The sequence below is a fragment of the Staurois parvus genome, unplaced genomic scaffold (assembly GCF_062004578.1).
Source record: "Staurois parvus isolate SC_StPar_1 unplaced genomic scaffold, SC_StPar_1.0 ptg001234l, whole genome shotgun sequence".
NCBI classification, from domain to species: Eukaryota; Metazoa; Chordata; class Amphibia; order Anura; family Ranidae; genus Staurois; species Staurois parvus.
This window is the reverse complement of record NW_028319030.1, coordinates 325,031-350,834: the sequence shown is the minus strand read 5'-3', so window position 1 is coordinate 350,834 and position 25,804 is coordinate 325,031. Positions and strand designations below refer to the sequence as shown.

Genomic DNA, 25,804 nt, shown 5'->3' with positions numbered 1-25,804 from the left:
CATGATCCCATATTGCCCGGGGACCCCATGAGTTGTCAGTCCTCCCCTGGGTGGGTCATTTGTTGATGGGCGGGATCTACTGTTTAGGGAGGGGTCTATTGTTACTGACAATTGACCCCCCCAGCAACATAAGGGTTGAGGGGAGATCCATTGTTTCTGCTTGGAGTCTAGTGTTGCTGGGGGGTATTTTGTTGCTGGCTGCAGAGGATCTATTTTACTGCTTTTCTTGTTGTTAACAAATTACTTAACACAACAAAATGATACTTCTGTATTCTCTACAAAAAGCGGTACTGGGGGGGGAAGGGGGGTTAGGGGTGGAACCAAGTAACAGTGCTCGGAGGTGAGTAAGGGGTGGGGGGGAGGGGGACTTGGAAAGGGAGAGTTCCTGCACCTATTCTCTGAGAAAAAGAGCCCTGATTCTGGTGACAACCATTAGTTCAAAATCATGTATATATATGTGATTTTGCACACCCTGCTGCCCTGTAGCAGTATTTCTGCTATAGGGCAGAGGGGAAGCGGTTCCTATTCTCTGAGAAAAAAAATGCCTGACTCTGGTGACAACCATTACTTCTTTCAATTTGGAGTGATTTCCTCCCACTTCCTGTTGTGACTATGGGACAGGAAGTGGAAAGAAATCTCCCCAATAGGACACAGATGGAAAAAAAACAAAACAAAAACAGAAACAAACAAAGAAAAATATATAACATTCCCTTACTGACTTGCCCTCCAGAGGATTTCCCCCCCTCCTGACCCAGGCCATTTTTTGTGTTACGGTGCTGAGTTACTTTAACTGACCATTGTGCACCCAAATGAAATTTAAGTCTTTTTTTCCCCACAAATAAAACTTTCTTTCAGTGGTATTTGATCACCTCTGCATTTTTAATTTTTCGAGCTATAAAATATATTCTGGTACGAAAAAGATCCCAATATGTGTAAATTAATTGGTTTATGTGGAAGTTTTAGTGTATCCAAATGGCGGTACTGGAATTTAAAAAACTTTTTTTTTCTACTAGTAATGGGGGGCGATGAAGGACTTATAGCAGGATTGTGGTGGGACAAATAAAAACACTGACACTGTACTAATGGCACTGGGCAAGAAGGGGTTAACATGAGGGGCAATCAAAGGGTTAACTGTGTGCTCTGTGTTTTACTGTGTGCTGTGTCTGTGCTTTCCACTGTAAGTGCACTGCTATGCAGAGCCATACAAAGCAGTGTGCTGGAGCTGACAGGGGAGAGATCTGTATTGTTTACTTTCAGTTCTCTCCCCCGTCGGTAATACTTGGTGATCACAGGGTGCTGGCGAGTAATCACCATCCGTGACCCGGTGATTGACAGCCGAGACGCTGCTCATGCGCACCCCCTACGCGGAACTGCAAAATCACGTATATATATATGTGTGATTTTGCACACTCCGGCTTCCCTGTAGCAGTATTTCTGCTATAGGGCGGAGGGGAAGCGGTTCCTATTCTCTGAGAAAAAAAAGGCCTGACTTTGGTGACAACCATTACTTCTTTCAATTTGGAGTGATTTCCTCCCACTTCCTGTTGTGACTATGGGACAGGAAGTGAAGAGAAATCTCCCCAATAGGACACAGATGGAAAAAAAACAAAACAGAAATATAATAAAACAAACAAATAACCATCCCTTATGGTATCCAAAAATAAAAAATAAATAAAAGTTTTTCCTATAGTTGTGTGTAAGATACAAGGGCAGGACCCGGTTCAGTTTGTGGCATGTTGTTATACCTGTGTGCAAGGAATGTAATCTGTATAAGAAACATTTCAGCACACTCCCATCACCTTTGTACGCAGCAAACGTGGAAGCAAATTTTACCAGAAACAGAATATCACAGAAACAAGACACTGGGCAATCTCTCCAGCAATGGACGCCGCAGACAACAAGCAATTCATCCTGGATTTTCATCTTCCAGGAGGTTCCTCAGAGGACCAGACATACACCAGGGTGCTCCTGCAGCTGTTTGGTTATGCCGGTCATGGCAAATCGGCTTTTGTCAACTCCTGCATCTACACCCTTGGAGAAGACGAATTCCAGACCCGTGCCACAACTGGATCAACTGAAACCATTATCACAACGAGGAGAAACAAGTATGAACTTACTGATACCATCTCCATCGTGGACAACAGAGGATTCGGAAAAAAGGACGGAGCTGAGGAAGCGGTGACTTTTGCACAACTAGGTAATCTATAAAATATTTTCTTTGTCAACCTATTATGCTTGGGAGGAAAGTTCATACAATGGCAATGAAATGTCTCATAAAATATTTTTATATTGTATTCAGCTGCCCCAAATCTAATGAATTTGTTGCCATTTTTCACTTTTGAATAGAAAGTTGCAAAGACTGGAAACATTTTGCCACAAACCTCTGACAATGAAGGAGGTCCTTTATGTCATATGTCAGCATTTTTGGTTGGTAACATGGTGTAAAAAAAAATACCGATGGACTATAACATAGACTATAATCCTATAGAGAAAACAGCAACAGATGGTGTCATGGTGAGGGAGATTTACTAAAGCAAATGTTCAATTATCAATTATTAACCACCTCATTGCCACGCTATAGACGAAAGATGACTACAGAGCGGTTCTCTGAGTCTGGGACGGTGTCTATAGATGTCCTCCTAGAACGCGCCTCATAGGCCAAATTGCTCATCTTGCTGCCTCTTCCTTCTCGAGGTTTCTCTACATCAGGGGTCTCCAAACTTTCAAAACAAAGGGCCAGTTTACTTTAGGGGGTCGGACTGTGGCCAGTGGGAGTAGAAAATGCTCCGCCATCACAATATCATAGGCTTGGTGGCATGGCTTTTTTTCTCAGGGAATAGGTGCAGGTACTCCCCCTTCCGAGTCACCCCTTGTCTCCATCCCCTACCCACCTTTGAGCACTGTCCCTTGGTCCCACCTCTCAGTACAGTCCTTTTAAAGAATACAGAACCAAATATAATTCTGTGGTGCTGGGTAACTTGTATGGAATATGTTGATAACAAAAAACAGCAGTAGAATAGACCCCCTGCAGCCTGCAACAATAGATCACCCCCAAGAAAAAATAGACCTCCTCGCAACAATATACCCCCCAGCAATAATAGACCCTTGCTAGAAACAATAGATCTCCCAGCAGCCAGCATCAGTAGATCCCTCCCAGCAAGATAACACCCCCTCCAGCAGCAATAGTTCTCCCACAAGACACAATAGAGCCCTCATTAACAATCATAGACCCCCTGCAACAATAGACCCTCCAAGTGACAACTGATCCTCTACAAGCCAGCATCAATAGATACTCTAACACACCCCAGTAGCCCTAGCCATAACATACATTTAGTGATGGAGGTGCTGGAACTGTGTTCCCCTACGTTCCCACTGAAATAAAGCCCTGCTTGGTGGTCAGTGGGAGTAAAAAAAATGACATAATTGGTGTCAGTGGGATGAATAGTACTCTATAATTAGTGTCAGTGGGAGGAATAGTGCCCCATGATTGGTGTCAGTGGGAGATTTAGTTCCTCATCTCTGGTGTCAGGAGTTGTTATAGTATCTTGTCTTTGGTGTCAGTTGAAGGAATAGCACCCCATGATTGGTGTCAGTGGGAGAATTAATTCCCCATTTCTGATGTCAGTGGGAGTAATAGTCCCCTAAGGACCAGATAAAGGCAAGAAAAAGTCCACATCTGGCCCACAGGCCGCAGCTTGGTGACCCCTGCTTTAAGTTATTACCACCTTCTCCTTTCTTTCTACTTCATGTCCTTGAAAAGCAAACAAGACATTTTTTACCTTAATACATTCCCTGCATTAAAATGGTTGCAAAGGCAGAAAGTTGTTTAGATTCTCTGCATTAAGGTAAAAATCCTTCTGTGTTCAGCTGCCCCCCTCCCCCCAAATACTTACCTGAGCCCAATCTCAATCCCCAGAGCAGTGGCTCCCTCCTCTCTCTTCCTCCTCACTGGATATTGGCTTCTGCTACTGTTAGGCACAGCCTGTGAGGAAGCAGCAGTGGTGTTGCTGAGCTGCAATGTGTGTGTCAATGGACACACACAGCGCAGCTTGGGAGTAAGTCAGCACTAGTATCTCCATAGTAAGTGGCTTGTTAAAGGGGCACACGGAAGGGGAACGGAGTCAGGAGGACTGGTGGGTGACCACAGAGGAGGAGGTCGGGGGCTGTTGTGTGCAGAACCATTGTAAGTATACCCTGCTTATAATTTTAAGAAAAAAAAAAGATCCCGATCATTTTAAAGTGATACTAAAGGATCTTTTTTTCTGTAAAATAACAAACATGTTATACTTACCTGCTGTGAGCAGTGGTTTTGCACAGAGCAGTCCAGATCCTCCTCTTCTTTGGTCCCCTGCCGGCACCAGGAATGCCTCCTTTCTGTTGGGTGCCCCCATAGCAAGCAGCTTGCTATGGGGGCACCCGAGTAGGCATGTTGCCAAGCTGCTGCTCTGTGTGTCCATTCATACACAGAGCTGTGGCTTGGCCTTGCCCCCTCTCTCTCCTCATTGAGGAGACTCACTGACTGGCTGTGATTGACAGCAATGGGAACCAATGGCTTCCTCAGCCAATGAGGAGGAAGAGACCTGGGACAGCTGAAGCTGCTATGCACATCGATAGAGGCAATGGTAAGTATTGGGGGGTTGGGGGCACTGCTGTACACAGAAGGTTTTTAATTGTCCTGCATAGAATGAATGAAGGTAAAACACCTTGAACCTTTACAACAACTTTAAGGTAGTAAATGTCCCATTATTTGACCCCCCCTCCCCTTCTCCAACTTCTTACTTGAGTCCTCACTCCATCCAGCGCTGTGCCCGTCTGTAGTGGCTCTTTTCTCCCTCCATTCATTCACAGGACACAAAGGCAGCAGTGGGAGCCATTGGTTTATATTGCTGTCAATCAAATGCTGTAGGAAAGGAATGGGAGGCAGGACCGAGCTGCACTATGTGTGTCTATGGACTCAGGAGCGGATCCACAGGTGTGCCACCACAGCAAGCGGCGGCTGTCATTGCCCGTCGTCATTGGCCACACACGTGGGAGTTCCGTGAGGATCGGCATCACCAAATTTGTACAGTGAGCGGCTCACTCTACAGGGGTGGACAGGCAGGTAAGTAACTTTAGTGCAGAAGAGGCAAAGCATGAGTCTTCTGCATTACAATTCCTGCCTGTCTGACAGTTTTTATATTTTTAGTTAAAGTTCCACATTAAATAAGTGAATTTGCACTTAGAGGATGCGCTGAATCTGGCTGACTTCAGTCCTCCTATCATGGGCTACCCAACATCTTTATTTTTTATTTCATTTTCCATACAGATGGTAAGATATCCTGAACAAAAGAATTGTGCTTTCATTTTCTCCTCATGTACTAAGCTACTGTAAGTGAGAAAACTGACTCTGCAAAGTGGTCATGCTCTAATCTTTAGTAAATTGGCCCCGATGTGTGACGTTATGGTGGACACCAGTCATGGGGTTCCTATAACTCTGGTATCTTTTTATGTCTGTCTGTTGTCACTCGCAGGTCATTTTCTCCCCTTGGATGAGGAAGTGGTGCTGACTAAGGACTTTGATCAGATAATGTCCCAGGCGGAGGATTCTGACCTAACACCAAACTACACCAATTTTATTGCCCCCATATTTATTTACAGGTATGGATCTATAGAAAGCTTTGCATACATTGTTATGACAAAAAATAATATTTGATGTATGTTTTGTTCTACTTTGCATGACTGTAATTGGCTATAAAGTATAACCACTTGTGGACCGTCCCATGTACTGTTACTGCGGCAGGCCAGCCGCTCTGCGCTGGGAACATACATGTATGAGATCCGGCATTTCCAGGTATGGGGAGCGCATGCGGGAGCAATGCCCCATCTATGCTGTCATTTGGTACAGAACAAGACGGTCAGCAGGTTCTGGCCAATGATTTATGACCGGGACCTGCTGATCAGCTTAGCGAATCACAGTACAGTGTCTTTAGTACAGTGACAGTGTACAGCATTATCACTGAAAACTGTATCAGTATCACTGGCGATGTCAGTGTCAGTCAGTTCCCACCCCAGTGTCAATTAGGGGTTAATTTACTAAAACTGGAGAGTTCAAAATCAGGATCATTTCTGCATAGAAACCAATAAATTGGGCAAATAAATTGGTGGAATGTCTTAATCAAGAAATATTACAGAATTCAGATTGCAGTTGTAATTAATACATGCCTAATGAAATATTACACACTTTCAAGAGACGTGTTCTACAGGACACCTCTGACTCACACAATTTGAGGTGGGGGGGTTATGTTAGCCCAGGGGTGTCACAATCAGGTTCATTGCAGGTTGCATCAATATTATGATTGCCCTCAAAGGGCCAGTTGTATCTATAAGACTAGAAGTCCAGAGCACCCCCCCCCCCCATCCTGTACATCAGATGTCAAAACCTTCCTCACCATCAGAAGTCAAGAGTTCCCCACCAGGGATGGATCTAGCCTGTCCGATCTGGGAGTGCAATACAACTGTCAGGAGGGCAGAAAATGGGAGGTCAGCAGGGCAGAGCACAGGGGTCAGCAGAGCTGAGGATAGATTACAGCAGAGCTGAGGGCAGGGTGTCAGCAGAATGGAGGGCAGGGGGTTACAACTGGCAGGGAGTAGGACAGGGGTCACTGCTGGCAGGGTGGAGGACAGGGGTCACTGCTGGCAGGGCTGAGGACAGGGGTCACAACTGGCAGGGTGGAGGACAGGGTTCACACCTGACAGGGCTGAGGACAGGGGTCACTGCTGGCAGGGTTGAGGACAGGGGTCACACCTGGCAGGGCTGAGGACAGAGGTCACAACTGGCAGGGTGGAGGACAGGGTTCACAACTGGCAGGGCGGAGGACAGGGGTCACTGCTGGAAGGGCAGAGGACAGGGGTCACAACTTGTATGGCGGAGGAAAGGGGTCACTGCTGGAAGGGCAGAGGACAGGGGTCACAACTGGTAGGGTGGAGAACAGGGGGTCACACCTGGAAGGGAAGAGGACAGGGGTCACAACTGGTAGGGTGGAGGACAGGGGTCACAACTGGCTGGTCAGAGGACAGAGGTCACAACTGGCATAGCAGAGGACAGGAGTCACTGCTGGCAGGGAAGAGGACAGGGGTCACTGCTGGCAGGGCAGAGGACAGGGGTCACTGCTGGCAGGGCAGAGGTCAGGGGTCACTGCTGGCAGGGCAGAGGTCAGGGGTCACTGCTGGCAGGGCAGAGGTCAGGGGTCACTGCTGGCAGGGCAGAGGTCAGGGGTCACTGCTGGCAGGGCAGAGGACAGGGTCACTGCTGGCAGGGCAAAGCCCCCCCCCAGAACCCCCATAGATCTGGTCATATTCCCCACCATCCCATATACCACAGTGCACTCCCTACCTTGTGCCGTGGCCAGGAAGAAGGGCAGAGCTGCTGACACGAAGGGAGGGGGGCAGAGATGAGCCCTTCAATGGCTGCACAGAGAAGCACAGCATCTGGTGAAGGAGTTCTGTCCTCCTCTTTGTTGGCAAGTGTTTGGAACAAGGTGGGGGAGGAGACAAGAGGGGTGCTGCAGTTGCAGGAGAGGTGCAAGGCCACACGAAATGGCCAGGTGGCCCAGATTTGGCTCATGGGACTTGTGTATGACAGATGTGTATTAGCCTATGCCTAATAAATAACATCTGTATAGTCTCACTTGTAGCTTTTAGACACGGAGCATATATGTATCTTCACATAGCCTTCTATAAAGTCTGCTTGTCTCACTTCTCCCAATCTTCATCAAATAAAAAATATATCAATTCAATTCCTAAGGGCCCCCCCCCCCTGTTTTTCCATTGTACTATCGCAGTCCCACTGACAGGAATGGTTCAGGTAGTTGTGCTAATTATCTAACTATGGTAGAAGATGGGTCGTTTCTGACTCCGGAGCTTTTGGTGTCCCTTGGGTAGCACATTGTTGTTAAGAAACATAATGATTTCATATAGCAAAAGAATGACATTGCCATTGAGTAGGAAAGAGAGAAATGAAGAATTCTAGTTTTGTCAGAGTCTGGTTATGACATGAATAGGGAAGGCACAGCAACAGTGTAGGCAGCTTGGCTTCTGTATCATGTGACCGCTGTGATTGGCTCTCAGAACTCTTACATGATTGGGTGTCTACCTTGCTGGCTCTCTGATTGGTAACAGATTAGTCCATGTGGTGGGAGTGCTCAGAGAGCGTTCTCACGGCACACAACCAGCATGAACACGTGTGTGCGGGGGGGGGGTCGGCATTAAAGTGGTTCTAAAACCTCAAGGTTTTTTATCTTAAGAAAAAGGTAAAAAAAAACCTTCTACGTCACAGACTCGCCCCCTTACCCCTCCCCCCCCCCACCATGCTTACCTGAGCCTCATCGTCAAAGCTGTGAATGAGAGCTGAGGCTCTCCTGGCTTTGTCTCTCCTCACTGGGCAGATTGATAGCAGTCATTGGCTCGTGCTCCTGTCAATCAACTCCACTGATAAGGAAGTGGGGGGCAGGGCCAGGTCCTGCTTGTAACCGAACCGGACCCCGGCTGCAGTAGGGTATTCCGTTATATTCCCGCTTCCCTGTTCGAACACAGATCCACGGACACCACCGCTGACCATACAGGAAATAAGACAGGACCAGACTCTTCTTAAGACAGGAAGTGAACTGCTTTATTTTAACAAAAACACAAGATATATACACAGGGCGAGGAAATATAACCAGGAGCAGGAAACACATCAGCAGGCCCACCCATCAGGGGGAAGGGCTGCTGGTAACACCCCCCACCAAACCAAGACACATAATAGAACAAAGGGATACACCACCTAGTAGTAGACAATAGAGCAGTGGTTCTCAACCTGTGGGTCCCGACCCCTTTGGGGGTCGAACGACCCTTTCACAGGGGTCGCCTAAGACCATCAGAAAAACATATTTCTGATGTGTAAAGAGCAGCTACTGTGTAGAAAGCAGCTGCTGTGTTGAAAGCAGCTACTGTGTTAAAAGCAGCTACTGTGCTGAAACAGCAGTATTGGAGGTAAAACGACACTTCATGAATTATAATTACTGGGTAAATAATGTTATGGTTGGGGGTCACCACAACATGAGGAACTGTATTAAAGGGTCACGGCATTAGGAAGCTTGAGAACCACTGCAATAGAGGAACACATGCATCCCATAATAGTTTGCTGGCAAGCAAGACACAATAGAACAATGGGGCAACCATGTGGCAGTGAACAATGGACAACCCCCACACCCAACCTGTACATGTCTACACAATATTCAGACAGAGTACCCTGCGCCCCTAACAGGCACAGGGTGGGCTACACATAAGAACAACAGGAGTCCCCCCACCCCCAAAAGTCACTCCCGTCACATATCTCCCCTTTCGGCAGGAAACTAACACAGGAGTAAACCCCAGATAGATGGACTCCGAAGTTAGTCTGTACTTCCAGTACCCCAATGCCAGCACCCACACAGTACCCCAAGCAAATTGTCCCACACCAAGCATTACTCACCCAGCCAACCTCTGCCTCTCCCGTAGAACATACCTGCCGCTGGGGAGAAGTATGGGCTGGTCCTTCTCCCTGAAGTCCTCTCAGCCGCTGGGGAGAATACCGAGTGGCTGGGCCGACTCCATCATGCGGTGGAGGATCTGGGCCGACTGCCCAGCATCCCTGGGGTATCCCGGTGGCAACTGTATTCTCATCCAATTTGACTTGATTGACATCCCCCAGTGTTTGCAAAGTAAGGCTGACATTATCTTGTCCCAATGCCAGACCCTTTTCTGGGGTTGTGTCAGTGGAGACAGAAGTCACATCCACGGACAACAGCTCAAGCTGCTGTTGTGAGGTGCCGATTGCATCCTCTTCCTGTATCTCCTGCGGTGCTGATTGTTGTGGGCAGAGGTCAACCACGCCATGCCCTGATGCCAGCTCTTCTGTGGGAAGCATGCCGGCTGATTCCTCCTCAGCAGAAAAGTCAATCAAATCCCCAGTCTCTGGAACTGGTGTCTGGGGATCGGGGTTCACCATCTCCTGTCCGTGGAACTCAGAAGATGTTACCGGTGCTGGGCAGAGTTCAGTACTGTTTGGCCCTGTTGCTAGGTCTTCTGCTGGTTCCTCCTCAGCAGAGAAGTCTATCAAATCCCCAGTCTCTGGAATTTCCACTGCTGATTCTTGGGCATGCTGCCGAACATGTTTTAGCAGTTGCCTGTATGTCCTTTCCAGAAGCAGTTCTTTCATCAGCAGGTATTCCAAATCTGGTTCAAGCTCTGAGACCCCTGTGAGACCAAACATGGCCTCTCTGCCTTCTCATAACTCCTCCAGGGTAGCTTCTCCTTCATCGCCAAACACAAAATGATCTGTAAGGCTCTCCCACAGCAATCCAGGGCCACCAAAGTCATATCCCTCTGGAGAGCATTCTGTTGACACCCCTAAATATTCCTGCTCTGGGTACCATTGCAAAGCTGGATATCTGTTGTCCAGTTGTATCTCCTGCTGGACCAGCCTGTCCAACTCAGTCACCCATTGCTCCGGGTTGTCGCTCTCCCAGGAACGGCATCCGTAACTGCCGATGGTCCCTGGCCCGTTCCCCTGGGGTTGGATAGCACTTGCTTTTGTCCATAGCAGCAGCCTGGAGGGCTCCTCTCCAAAGGACCTCCCAAATCTGCTGCCTGAGCTCCAGGTACTGATCCGTAGACACAGTCCTGGGGTATGTTGCAAGAACAGTCTGCAGCAGCCCTGGGAACTCTGATGCCAGGTTCATATCTCCACTGGGGTGACTGACGTCTCTTTCCTGATCTTGAATCTCGGAGGTGGTTTGGACGTGTTCACAGCTTGGAAGCACAATCCCACCGCTTGCCACCAATGTAATGGAACCGGACCCCAGACTGCACTTGGGTAAATCCGTTAGACTCTCACTCCCTGTCTGAACACAAATCCACAGACACCACCGCTGACCATACAGGAAATAGACAGCACCAGACTCTTCTAAAGACAGGAAGTAAAACTGCTTTATTTTAACACAAAACACAAGATATATACACAGGGCGGGGAAACACAACCAGGAACAGGAAACACATCAGCAGGCCCACCCATCAGGGGGAAGGCCTGCTGGTAATACCCCCCACCAAACCAAGGCACATAATATAACAAAGGGAAACACCAGGTGGTAGTAGACAATACAGGAACACATGCATCCCATAATAGTTTGCTGGGAGCAAGACAATAGAACAATGGGGCAACCACCTGGCAGTGAACAATGGACAACCCCACACCCAACCTATACATGTCTTCAGAATATCTGGACAGAGCACCCTGTGCCCCTAACAGGCACAGGGTGGGCTACACATAAGAAGAACAGGGGTCCCCCCACCCCCAAAAGGCACTCCCTTCACACCGCTGTCTGTGTCACTGGATGCAGCAGCAGGGCTCGGGAGTGAGGAGTGCAGGCAAGGCACCTGAGAAGAGGAGGATCGGGGGTCACTCTGTGCAATTCTATTACACAAAGCAGATAAGTGTAGACATGTCTGTTATTGAAATAAATGTTTACAACGACTTTAATGCTATTTTCTTGCTGCCCTACACACTCACCGGCCATATTATTAGAAACACCAGTTCAATTGCTTGGTAACTAATTGGTGCTAATTAGCCAATCACATGGCAGCAACTCAATGCATTTAGGCATCTAGATGTGGGGAAGATGACTTGCTGAAGTTCAAACCGAGCATCAGAATGGGGAAGAAAGGGGATTTAAGTGACTTTCCAGGTGAAATGGTTGTTGCTGCCAGATGGACTGGTCCGAGTGTTTCAAACACTTCTGATCTACTGGGATTTTCACACACAACCATCTTTAGGGTTTACAGAGAATGGTCCAAAAAAGAGAAAATATCCAGTGAGCGGACGTTGTGGGGAGGAAAATGCCTTGCTGATGTCAGAGGTCAGAGGAGAATGGGAAGACTGGTTCCAGATGATAGAAAGGCAACAGTAACTCCAATAACCACTTGTTACAACCGAGGTATGCAGAATACCATCTCTGAATGCACTACATGTCCAACCTTGAAGCAGATGGGCTACAGCAGCAGAAGATCACACCGGGTGCCACTCCTGTCAGCTAAGAACAGGTAACGGAGGCTAAAATTCACACAGGATCACCAACATTGGACAATAGAAGATTGGAGAAATGTTGCCTGGTTTGCTGAGTCTGGATTTCAGCTGCGACATTCAGATGGTAGGGTCAGAATTTGGCATAAACAACATGAAATCATGGATACATCCTGCCCTGTGTCAGCGGTTCATGGATGTGCAGCCAACAGATCTGCAGCAAATGCATGATACTATTATTCCTATATGGACCAAAAACTCTGAGGAATGTTTCCAACACCTTGTTATATCCATGCTATGAAGAATGAAGGCAAAAGGGGTTCTGACCCAATACTAGCAAGGTGGACCTAATAAAGTGGCCGGTGAGAGTATATGAGTTACATTGTAGGCAAGCAGTTATAAGTTGAGTTGTCAATTTTCTTTGAATGTCATTTCATGTGGGGCTGTCCTGCAGCAGTTTGTGTCCCATCCTCTACCCACCAGTCCAAATTCAAGAGGTTTGTCTTTCTCAGCTAGTCTTCCCAATCATTTATAGACATACAAGATGTCAGGAGGTGAATCAACTTTCCTATCTAAAAAAAAATGAAATATCTTTGAAGAAAGTTGGTATATAAGGACACTAAACTTCTTTGGTTTTCTTCTAGTGCGAGGCACAAACTTCCACAGGAGCAACTTGATGAAGTGTACAGTTTTTTCATGAACTGCAGAGATATGACAGGTAACTTCACTTCTCAGATGTTACAGCTGTGTACAAATTGGCCAGTGGCAGGATAGTCTTGTATCAGTGAAAACAGAGGCAGCCTCAGTGAACTGTTGGCCAGTTTCCATCCACCAGTCAATGTGGACCTCTGAACACTTGATGAATACACATTTCACCCCCCCCTTCCATAAGTTCTTGAATCACATAGTGGTGGTACCTATAATGGAGGAAGAGGCCCAGGATGCTATGACAGTTATTCAAGGACATTGAACAAGAAGGTGTGAATTTGTTTGGAACCCATGCAAGCTCTCTGTCAGAATGGAGAGGGCACAAGCAGTTAAGGGTTCCACTTGCTATGAACCAAAACAGCACATTTTTTAGTAGCAATCCAAGAAAACAAAAACCAGGGCACTCCTCACTCATGTCACTCTTCTTTCTGTATATATATAAAAAATATCTATCTCCCTCTCTATCTCTCTCTTTATATACAGTCAGGTCCATAAATATTGGGACATCGACACAATTCTAACATTTTGGCTCTATACACCACCACAATGGATTTGAAATGAAATGAACAAGATGTGCTTTAACTGCAGACTGTCAGCTTTAATTTGAGGGTATTTACATCCAAATCAGGTGAACGGTGTAGGAATTACAACAGTTTGCATATGTGCCTCCCACTTGTTAAGGGACCAAAAGTAATGGGACAGAATAATAATCATAAATCAAACTTTCACTTTTTAATACTTGGTTGCAAATCCTTTGCAGTCAATGACAGCCTGAAGTCTGGAACGCATAGACATCACCAGACGCTGGGTGTCATCCCTGGTGATGCTCTGCCAGGCCTCTACTGCAACTGTCTTCAGTTCCTGCTTGTTCTTGGGGCATTTTCCCTTCAGTTTTGTCTTCAGCAAGTGAAATGCTCAATCGGATTCAGGTCAGGTGATTGACTTGGCCATTGCAGAACATTCCACTTCTTTCCCCTAAAAAAACTCTTTGGTTGCTTTTGCAGTCTGCTTTGGGTCATTGTCCATCTGCACTGTGAAGCGTCCAATGAGTTGTGAAGCATTTGGCTGAATATGAGCAGATAATATTCCCGAAACACTTCACAATTCATCCGGCTGCTTCTGTCAGCAGTCACATCATCAATAAATACAAGAGAAGCAGTTCCATTGGCAGCCATACATGCCCACGCCATGACACTACCACCACCATGCTTCACTGATGAGGTGGTATGCTTAGGATCATGAGCAGTTCCTTCTCCATCCTCTTCTCTTCCCATCACTCTGGTACAAGTTGATGTCGGTCTCATCTGTCCATAGGATGTTGTTCCAGAACTGTGAAGGCTTTTTTAGATGTCGTTTGGCAAACTCTAATCTGGCCTTCCTGTTTTTGAGGCTCACCAATGGTTTCCATCTTGTGGTGAACCCTCTGTATTCACTCTGGTGAAGTCTTCTCTTGATTGGTGACTTTGACACACATACACCTACCTCCTGGAGAGTGTTCTTGATCTGGCCAACTGTTGTGAAGGGTGTTTTCTTCACCAGGGAAAGAATTCTTTGGTCATCCACCACAGTTGTTTTCCGTGGTCTTCCGGGTCTTTTGGTGTTGCTGAGCTCACCGATGCGTTCCTTCTTTTTAAGAATGTTCCAAACAGTTGTTTTGGCCACGCCTAATGTTTTTGCTATCTCTCTGATGGGTTTGTTTTGTTTTTTCAGCCTAATGATGGCTTCACTGATAGTGACAGCTCTTTGGATCTCATCTTGAGAGTTGACAGCAACAGATTCCAAATGCAAATAGCACACTTGAAATGAACTCTGGACCTTTTATCTGCTCATTGTAATTGGGATAATGAGGGAATAACACACACTTGGCCATGAAACAGCTGAGAAGCCAATTGTCCCATTACTTTTGGTCCCTTAACAAGTGGGAGGCACATATGCAAACTGTTGTAATTCCTACACCGTTCACCTGATTTGGATGTAAATACCCTCAAATTAAAGCTGACAGTCTGCAGTTAAAGCACATCTTGTTTGCTTCATTTCAAATCCATTGTGGTGGTGTATAGAGCCAAAAATGTTAGAATTGTGTCGATGTCCCAATATTTATGGACCTGACTGTATCTATCTATATATCTGTGTATCTCATACACAGTTGTGTTCAAAATAATAGCAGTCAGACATCACTAACCGGATCAGTCACTGTTTTTGGTAGAAATGATATTTCTACATGGCAAATAATTTCCTAGCAGGTGTAGTAAAGTAATAGAAATCCAACAGACCCAACAGTCATGACATGCATGCTGCTGATTCTGTGTCATTGAATCACTCATTGAAAGGGGCGTGTTCAAAATAATAGCCGTGTGGAGTTCTATTAGTGAGGTCATTCATTCTTTGAAAAACAGGTGGCAATTATTGCCCTTATTTAAGGAAGGAAGGCAGCAAATGTTGTACATGCTGGTTACAGTGCATTTCTCTCTGAAATTCTGAGGAAAATGGGTCGTTCCAGACGTTGTTCAGAAGAACAGCATACCTTGATTAAAAAGTTGATTGGAGAGGGGAAAACATATAAAGAAGTGCAGAAAATGATCGGCTGCTCAGCTAAAATGATCACAAATGCTTTAAAATGGCAACCAAAACCTGAAAGACGTGGAAGAAAGCGAAAAACTACCATTGGAATGGATAGAAGAATAGCCAACATGGGGCGGACTCAGCCAACAATCAGCTCCAGGAAGATGAAAGAAGGTGTGACGTTCCCTGTGAGGACTGTTACAATTAGAAGACGCCGATGTGAAGCCAAGCTATCTGCAAGAAGTCCCCGCAAAGTCCCACTGTTGGGAAAAAGACGTGTGCTGAAGAGGTTACAATCTGCCAAAGAGCACATTGACCGGCCTAAAGAGAAATGGCGCAACATTTTGTGGACTGATGAAAGTAAGATTGTTCTTTTTGGGTCTAGTGGGCGGAGACAGTTTGTCAGACGACCCCCAAACACTGAATTCAAGCACAGTACACTGTGAAGACAGTGAAGCATGGTGGTGCAAGCATCATGATATGGGAATGTTTCTCATACTACGGTGTTGGGCCTATTAATCGCATACCAGGGATCATGGATCAGTTTGAATTATTATTATTATTACACAGTATTTATAAAGCGCCAATAGTTCGCTCAGTGCTGTACATTACAAAGGGGGACAGAACAATACCAATACAATGCAAAACATGAGGGAATTGAGGGCCCTGCTCTTTCGAGCTTACAATCTAGGAATACATCAGAATACTTGAAGAGGTCATGCTGCCTTATGCTGAAGAGGAAATGCCCTTGAAATGGGTGTTCCAACAAGACAACAACCCCAAACACACCAGTAAACGTGCGACATCTTGGTTCCAGACCAACAAGATGGACGTTATGGAGTGGGCAGCCCAATCCCCGGATCTTCATCCAATAGAAAACTTGTGGGGTGACATCAAAAATGCCGTTTCTGAGGCAAAACCAAGAAATAGAGAAGAACTGTGGAATGTGGTCCAATCATCCTGGGCTGGAATACCTGATCACAGGGGCCAGAAGTTGGGGGACTCCATGCAACACAGATGTACAGCAGTTCTCAGAAACAGTGCGACTACAACCAAATATTCATGAAGTCATTCAAAGGAAAGCAAAATCTTCAAACATTTCTCAGTTTATATAGTGAATGTTGGAGTTTGTAAAGAAGAATACAAAACACTGCGATTTTTTTGAACCGTCTAATATTCACTTTTCTTCAATTTGTTTTAGAGGAACAACACAAATTTGATGTATTTTTCTTCATGTTGTGATTTGGAATAGAATGTGTCGTGTTCCCAATGCATTTGTGTGGATGGAAATAAAAACTATTAGAAGGATTTTCAGCTTTATTCACTTTTTTCAACACACTGCTATTATTTTGAACACAACTGTGTATATATGTGTGTGTATATATATATATATATATATATATATATATATTTACTCACTTAGATGAATGCATTACTCTGATACTGCATCTGTCCCCTGACGACTCTGCACTGAGAACTGAGCAATCAGACACCCCAGATCAATCAGTTCTCACCTCCATTCTGAAAAGAAAACCAACCGGGACTGTCAGTCACCAGCTGTTTGCTCTGCCCCTCAGCACTCACTGGAACGCTGAGCTGTGGAGGGGGCAAGAAGGGCTGCCTCAGGCTCTCAGCAACTTGAGAGGCTGAGCCAGCTGCCGGTCCAGGTTGCTGGGTAAATCCCGACAGTAGAGTCGGGATTGATCCAGCGCCTGGACTAGCTGAGTGACCTCTGTAGGCTGAAAGCGGGCCACAGTCATGCAGAATGAACTGCACTCCTGTGATCCATAGGAGAAATATGGCCAAAAAAGCTTTGCAATTTAAATTGCAATTGACACAACACCTTGACACTCCTCACCATCTGAGGACTGGTAAGCTGCAATATACCGTATTTTTAGCTCCATAAGATGCACTTTTCCCCCCCAAAAATGGGGAAAATGTCTGCGTCTTATAGAGCAAATATAGAGTGGCCGGCCTAGTATTCCCCCCCGTTGCCGCCTCCGTGTTAGAATACCGGGCTGGCTGCTTCGATCTGCCAGAACCTGCTCCTCGGTCCAGCGATGTCTTCACTGGCCGTCTTCTCTCCCCGGCTCCGGCATCTTTAGTGTGGGTACTCGGCTGTGACAGCTTGCGGCTTCATGGCCGGGTGCCCAAAGCGCATATGCGAGAAGCGCTGCACTTTGTGAATGGCCCCATAGTCTTCTGGGACCTGTTATGTATCCCAGAAAACTACGGGGAGGGAGGACAGCTCTGCGGAAGTGGGAGCAGGTACCTGTCAAATTCAGGTACCCACTCCCCAAAGGTTTTCAGTCTCTGGTCATCTCCTGTACTGTGTCCGCAGTCTCTGGTCATCTCCTGTACTGTGTCCGCAGTCTCTGGTCATCTCCTGTACTGTGTCCGCAGTCTCTGGTCATCTCCTGTACTGTGTCCGCAGTCTCTGGTCATCTCCTGTACTGTGTCCGCAGTCTCTGGTCATCTCCTGTACTGTGTCCGCAGTCTCTGGTCATCTCCTGTACTGTGTCCGCAGTCTCTGGTCATCTCCTTTACTGTGTCCGCAGTCTCTGGTCATCTCCTTTACTGTGTCCGCAGTCTCTGGTCATCTCCTTTACTGTGTCCGCAGTCTCTGGTCATCTCCTGTACTATGTCTGCAGTCTCTGGTCATCTCCTGTACTATGTCCGCAGTCTCTGGTCATCTCCTGTAGTATATACAAAGTCTCTGGTCATCTCCTGTAGTATATACAAAGTCTCTGGTCATCTCCTGTAGTATATACACAATCTCTGGCCATCTCCTGTAGTACATTCACAGTCTCTGGTCATCTCCTGTAGTACATTCACAGTCTCTGGTCATCTCCTGTAGTATATACACAATCTCTGGCCATCTCCTGTAGTACATTCACAGTCTCTGGTCATCTCCTGTAGTACATTCACAGTCTCTGGTCATCTCCTGTAGTATATACACAGTCTCTGGCCATCTCCTGTAGTACATTCACAGTCTCTGGTCATCTCCTGTAGTACATTCACAGTCTCTGGTCATCTCCTGTAGTATATCCGCAGTCTCTGGTCATCTCCTGTAGTATATCCGCAGTCTCTGGTCATCTCCTGTAGTACATCTGCAGTCTCTGGTTATTTCCTGCACTATCATTCACCACAAAACCAACACCTCCTGCGCTCAAGGACTCAGATCAGAGGAGAGCCAATCAAGTGATTTGATAATGTTCAACCAACAATGATCAAAGGTTGTGCAGCTCTACCACGAAGTTCGGGAAGCTCGATAATGACTGTAGTAAAGAACAAAAGAAAAGAGCGCACAAACTTTGCGCATTACCTCAGTAAATTATTCATGTATTTATTAATAAGTTATACTCACAAGAGTAGCAGTAAAAACAGCATATAGCATCCAAAATCAACACAGGGTTAAACAACACATGCAAATGCCATCCAGAAGGGAGATAAACTCTTGCTCTACTGACGTGTTTCGAAGGGAGATCCCTTCTTCCTCAGAGCTTCAAAGTCAGCAAAAGGGGACCTAAATGGTTTCCAATAGCAATCAGTTTTCAATGTTCAAAGGAACTGACAGCCTCTCTGTTAAATGTTTACTATGTGTCTTTATCCATTGGAAGCTTTTGGCAAAACTGATCTAAACACTGAAACACGGACACACTGTGGCTAAAAGCTTCCTATAGATAAAGACACATAGTAAACACTTAACAGAGAGGCTGTCAGTTCCTTTGAACATTGAAAACTGATTGCTATTGGAAACCATTTAGGTCCCCTTTTGCTGACTTTGAAGCTCTGAGGAAGAAGGGATCGCCCTTCGAAACACGTCAGTAGGAGCAAGAGTTTATCTCCCTTCTGGATGGGATGTGCACGTATCTCTTGTGAGTATCACTTATTAATAAATACATGAATAATTTACTGAGGTAATGCAAGGTTTGTGCGCTCTTTTCTTTTGTTCTTTACTAGAGTAGTTTCCTGTACTATGTCTGCAGTCCATTGGTTCAGAATATTTTTTTTTTTGTTTTCCCCCTCTAAAACGTAGGTGCGTCTTGTGGAGCGAAAAATACAGTATTACATTTGTGTTCTTGTGTTCACATACACTTTCATTAATTTGTTTTTGAGATCATATACAATTGTACAGCATTTTCTCCTTCTACATACAGTTGTGTCCAAAATTATTCAACCCCCACTGAAATTGAGTGTTTTGGCCAGTTTGACATTGCTTTTGATCATTCAGTCATCTTGCTTACATTTACATTAAAGAGGCACTTGTAGGTCAGACAAATATAACATAACAGTTATAATGAAATAACCACAAATGTCTTTTCTGTGCTCACAGCATTATCAGTTTTATTCAACCCCCAAGTGACATTCAATCTTAGTACTTAGTACAGCATCCTTTTACAGTTATAACAGCTTTTAAACGTGAAGCATAGCTTGACACAAGTGTCTTGCAGCGATCTACGGGTATCTTCGCCCATTCTTCATGGGCAAAGGCCTCCAGTTCAGTCACATTCTTAGGCTTGCGCACTGCAACTGCTTTCTTTAAGTCCCACCAGAGGTTCTCAATCGGATTTAAGTCTGGTGACTGCGATGGCCACTCCAAAATGTTCCAGCCTTTCCTCTGCAACCATGCTCTAGTGGACTTGGAGGTATGCTTGGGATCATTGTCCTGTTGAAAGGTCCAACGTCTCCCAAGCCTCAGGTGTGTGACGGACTGCATCACGTTTCCATCCAATATCTCCTGGTACTGAAGAGAATTCATGGTACCTTGCACACGCTGAAGCTTCCCTGTACCTGCAGAAGCAAAACAGCCCCAAAGCATGATTGACCCTCCACCATGCTTCACAGTAGGCAAGGTGTTCTTTTCATCATAGGCCTTGTTCTTCCTCCTCCAAACATAGCGTTGATCCATGGGCCCAAACAGTTCTAATTTTGTTTCATCAGTCCACAGAACACTATCCCACAACTTTTGTGGTTTGTCCACATGGCTTTTGGCATACTGCAGTCGACTCTTCTTATTCTTTGGAGACAGCAAGGGGGTACGCCTGGGAGTTCTGGCACGGAGGCCTTCATTACGCAGTGTGCGTCTTATTGTCTGGGCTGAAACTTCTGTACCCACATCTGACAAATCTTTTCTCAGTTCCTCAGCAGTCACACGGAGACTTCTCTCCACTCTACGCTTCAGGTAGCGCACAGCAGTCGAAGTCAGCATCTTCTTTCTGCCACGACCAGGTAGCGTTTCAACAGTGCCCTTTGCCTTGAATTTGCGAATGATGCTTCCTAAGGTGTCTCTTGGTATGTTTAACATCTTTGCAATCTTCTTATAGCCATTGCCCTTCCTGTGAAGAGAAATCACCTCTTCTCTTGTCTTCCTGGACCATTCTCTTGCCTTCACCATGTTTGTAACCACACCAGTAAATGTCTAGAAGGAGCTGAGTATCACAGTCATTTTAAAGCTGCCTAATTGGTGCTTATTATGCTTGATTGCTGCTCGGTGACATCCACAGGTGTTTTCAATACCTGATGGAAAGCACCTGTATGAACCTCTGTTCTTCAGAGTGGTAGTCTTTAAGGGGTTGAATAATTGTGGCAATGAAGAAACCACATAAGAACCATTTACTACTGTATTACATAAACAATTGATGTCATTTTAGTTGCATTTGGGTAGTTACAACGTCCTTGTAGGATTTGATTCTGAATACAATTCCAAATGTACACTATAGTCCCTAAACCCCTTTACAGCATTGGGGGTTGAATAATTTTGGACACAACTGTATATTTTGTATAAATACACAAATGACCAGTAATGCACCTGTCCTTGAATGCAGTAAATCTACGATCACTGCCAGGGTTGCCATTTTTATAATTTTTATTTAAAAAAAAAGAAGAAAAAAAAGCGGCATACAGAAAAACAAAGAAAGTTCAACTGAACCTTGATAAACAATATTTCAAAAATCTAAAGATACAATTATTCCATAGAGATGCCAATTTGAATGTGACTCAGCGCCTGTAATGTGATCTCAGGTTCTGCGCTGAATTATGAGAGTTGTCAGGAGCCATATGGCCAACTCATACACTCTCACGGCTTCAACTACCACCTCTATGCCGACGACACACAAATCTATCTCTCAACCCCCCACCTCACCCCCTCGGTCTCCGCCCGAATCACACACCTACGGAGCGACATATCAGACTGGATGTCACTCCACTTCCTTAAACTGAACCTCTCCAAAACCGAGTTTCTTGTCTTCCCCCCAGCCTGGACACCACCCCCCCCCCCCCACTGACTTCTCCGTCACATCCAACAACGCCACCATCAAACCCGCCCCACAAGCCAGAGTACTTGGTGTCATTCTGGACTCCAACCTATCCTTCCAGCCCCAACTCCAATCTTTAACAAACTCATCCAGACTCCACCTCCGCAACATCGCCAAAATCCGCACGTTCCTAACCCCAGAAACCACTAAACAGCTCATCCACTCCCTCATCATATCACGACTCGACTACTGCAACTCCCTCCTCACTGGCCTGCCTCGCCGCTGGCTATCCCCGCTTCAGTCCATCCTGAATACGGCTGCCAGACTCATTCACCTTTCCAACCGCTCCATCTCCGCCACCCCCCTCTGCCAATCCCTCCACTGGCTTCCGATTGCGCAACGGATCAAATTCAAAATCCTAACGCTGACGTACAAAGCTGTCCACCATACTGCCCCGAACTACATCACCGACCTAATATCCAAGTACCGCCCAACACGCACTCTCCACTCCTCACAAGACCTTCTTCTCTCTAGTTCCCTGGTCTCCTCCTCCCATGCCTGCCTCCAGGACTTCTCCAGGGTGTCACCCATCCTCTGGAACTCCCTGCTCCAACCCATCAGATTATCACCTACTCTCCTCTCCTTTAGGCGCACCCTGAAAACCCATCTCTTCAGGGAAGCCTACCCCACCCCCTGCTAACTTGCCGACCTCCTCCACTCTTCCTACCACTCCATCCCCCACAGCTATCTTCTCCTGTGCCACCATCCCCTCCCTCCTAGATTGTAAGCTCGAAAGAGCAGGGCCCTCAATCCCCTCATGTTTTGCATTGTATTGTTATTGTTCTGTCACATGTTCTGTCCCCCTCTGTAATGTACAGCGCTGAGCCAACTATTGGCGCTTTATAAATACTGTATAATAATAATAATAATATGCAGGTTCCCATTGACATGAATGTAAAGAAGAACATTTCTTGCTGCACACTGAAAAGGAAAGGCCATTCTTAATATGACCAGAAAAATAAACTTGTTAAAGGTAGTGAACTCTTGGAAGTTTACATTTTCAACTGAAATTTCCTATTTTTTATCATAATGACAGGGCTTGTTCCTATTGTTGTCCTTACATACACATTTAAGAACGACTACAAAGATTTAGAAGAAAAGTTTAGACGTGCGGGAGCAGGAATAGTGCTGGCCATTGAGAATTACACCGCCACGGACCACATGAAGACTCCAGGGCGGTGCAATGATATACAGAAAGTGATCGTGGAAGCTTTAAAAGATGTTGGATTCCGCCTGACACAGCCAAGGGATCCAAAGAAAGAACGTATACAGCGCAAGAAGGTCCTTCTGAAATGTGCACATGAATTCATACTTACCGAGACAAAAGCAAAACCTAAAAAAGAGGAGTATGAGAGGCTGAAAGCTCTGGCAGATAAAAGATGGTTTAAAAGGTTTCCGTATGATAACTAACACACACTTTTATGGTTCTCGTGTGTGAAGACCACTGCAGAAAAAAAAATAGGTGATCAAAATTAGCAAATCAGATCAAATTGGACCTTCCCCAATGCTGACATAAAGCTTTGCTAACTGTCTTCTAGAAACAGCTAAATACATAATAAAAGTTACTACTAGTTCCCACCAGTGCTTCTTATGTAGAGCTACCCCCGCAGGGGCTGCTTGTATCTTGCCCAGCCTTTCCCCTAGATCTTCTCCCACAGCCAAGCACACCACATTTCTTATACCAGGTGCACACAACGTTCACTTATTACTCCAATCATCAGTCTGGGGGTTCTAGCTTCTCTGTTGTCTTTATTTCATTTATGGAACTGGGAAAGGGAAGGGATATAATAGGATACTCCGAATCTAACTATGACAATTGAGGACAGCTTATCTGTGGGCTTTCCTTAGTGACTCCATGTAGCCAACTGTACAAACATGGAGCAAAGTCCCTCAGTAGATATGCAGAACTTAGTGGAGAGTTGCTCTCCTGGACAGCCAGTGTCCCCTCTACCTTACACCCAGTTGCTGACTATATAGGTCTCGAGGGGGTTAAATAGCACAAGTCCCAGCATTCCTGTAAAACAGTCTGTACTCATAAGGCCCTTTCTGCAGGTTACCTTCCTCTGTGATACCTGACAGGATCTGTAGACATCCCGCCTCAGTCATCTCTCAGAAGCACCCTGGGTTTCAGCATTCTGGCCCTCGAATTGCTCACCCGAGGCCTCCTGGCAGCAGGAGCCAGGGGAGACAGCCACCTCCCACCATTCCCAACCACCTGGAACTCCATTCTCAGAAAAGAGGAAGAAGAACACAGATCCCATGTGTTCACTGAGTATAAATACTAGTACCCAGCATGCTCAGGGGCACGGCTCTCTGTAATTGGCTGGAACTGCACCCATATTCATGCTCCTGATCTGTATGGATCACTCCTGTCCACCCAGAATCTTCCAATTTCTCCTGGAAACAGAGGAGCCAATCACAGCAGCAGCACTGTGTGATACACAGGATATCCCACGTAACAATTGTAGCTTCATGTTAAGCAGAAAAACTGCTATGTTTTGCCTATCAGTCTTCTGTTAATTGCTTCCCTGCTGCCCTAAAGTAGATATACTGCTACAGGGTGGCAGGGGTGCGGAAAATCACGTATACATACGTAATTTTTCATTTCCGTGTAAGGGGTGTGCGCGAGGCGCGCTGGTGCCCTACCTGCTCCACCATTCGAGGTCGCGGCTGTCATTCACCAGGTCCCGGACGGTATTTACTTGATGGCGCCTGGTGATTTCCGGTGATCACCGGTGGAGAGGAGGGTTGTTTTGTTTACTAACAGTTCTCCTCCCTGTCAGCTCAGGCACACTGCACAGCACAGCCATCTAGAGCAGTGTGATTACAGTGAAGCACACAGACCCCGCCCCCTAGTAAAACACGCCCTACACACAGTTAACTCTTTGATCGCCCCAGATGTTAACCCCTTGCTGCCCAGTGCCATTACTACAGTGTCAATGCTTTTTTTAGTAGTGATCAGTGTATTGGTGTCACTGGGGATGTCAGTGACACCAAGTCAGTTCCCCTCAGTGTCAGAATGTCCCGCTATAAGTCGCTGATCGCCGCCATTACTAGTAAAAAAAAAAAAAAATCCCAGTATCTTTACCATTTGAAAACGCTATAACATTCACATAAACCAATTAATTTACACGTATTGGGATCTTTTTTAGCAAAGACACAGAGAAGAATACATTTTGGTGTAAATTTATGACAATTTGATTTTTGTTAAATTTTTACTGGACATGTTTAATAGCAAAAAGTTAATAAAATTTTTTTTTCTCAAAATTGTTGTTTTTGTTTTATAGTTCCAAAAATTCCCACACAGGTGATCAAATACCACTGAAATAAAGCTCTATTTGTAGGGAAAAAAGGACGTAAATTTCATTTGGGTGCAGTGTTGTATGACTGCGCAATTGTCAGTTAACGTATTGCAGCGCCGAAACTCAAAAAATGGCCTGGTCAGGAGGAAGGGGGGGGGGGGGTGAGATCCTCTGGAGGGGGAGGGGTTAAGCAGGAGACCACGCTATACTAAACTAGACTATATAAATCCTAGAAACCTACCTAAGGGGGCGCTACACTTCCATAGAAAAAAGCCTAGATATTCCATCATATGACCACATATATTTCACAAACACATCCCCATCCTCCTCTGAATAATTGCTACAGAAAAAAAAAACAGCTAATCTAAATATCCCTTTTACTCACCTAAATCCATGGTCATGTGATGTACTGAGCACTGAGTCTGTTGTCATCAAGATTGAAAAATAGTGGGAGGGTCCTCATTCAGGTGGTCTCTCACTGGGTGATGATGATGCTTCCAATTCGCTGTCCAGCAAGGGGGGCTCAAGAGACTGTGAGCCGGACTGCGGCCGGCGTGGATGGAAATGCTGGATTGTTGGCGAAGCCCAGCGGTGGGTGGGAGACTCAAGCAAGTGAACTAATTTGAAAGCCTTAAAAAAAAAAAAATTTAATGGGGGGAGGGTACTGAGGTGGATTGGGTAACGGTCAGAGGGAAGGACTTTAAGGGTGTTCCAGTTGAAGTAGTCTTCAGTAATGCTGCCATAACGCTTCCATTTCTTCCCTGAAAATATGGGAGCCTTTCCTCATCTCCTCTAAACATACAGTACATGGTGCTACTACAATATCTTACTGTCTGATC

General features: G+C 45.8%; 1 protein-coding gene across 1 annotated transcript; it reads left to right on the top strand.

Annotated features, from left to right (window-relative positions):
• The first annotated feature begins 1,817 nt into the window (after positions 1–1,817).
• LOC149437977 (uncharacterized) lies at positions 1,818–23,851 on the top strand. Its single transcript, XM_089660380.1, has 4 exons — positions 1,818–2,197; positions 5,511–5,637; positions 12,721–12,794; positions 22,700–23,851. Exons 1-4 carry the CDS (start codon positions 1,882–1,884, stop codon positions 23,071–23,073), a joined length of 891 nt encoding a protein of 296 aa, XP_089516506.1. The 5' UTR covers positions 1,818–1,881; the 3' UTR covers positions 23,074–23,851.
• The last annotated feature ends 1,953 nt before the right edge of the window (positions 23,852–25,804 follow it).

What these genes read in the sequence shown, in the direction of transcription:
- LOC149437977 (XM_089660380.1), top strand. Translation starts at nt 1,882, where the DNA reads ATGGACGCCGCAGACAACAAGCAATTCATCCTGGATTTTCATCTTCCA. An exon ending in GGTGACTTTTGCACAACTAG is followed by an intron (nt 2,198 to 5,510) that starts GTAATCTATAAA and finishes TGTCACTCGCAG; the next exon opens with GTCATTTTCTCCCCTTGGAT. An exon ending in GCCCCCATATTTATTTACAG is followed by an intron (nt 5,638 to 12,720) that starts GTATGGATCTAT and finishes GTTTTCTTCTAG; the next exon opens with TGCGAGGCACAAACTTCCAC.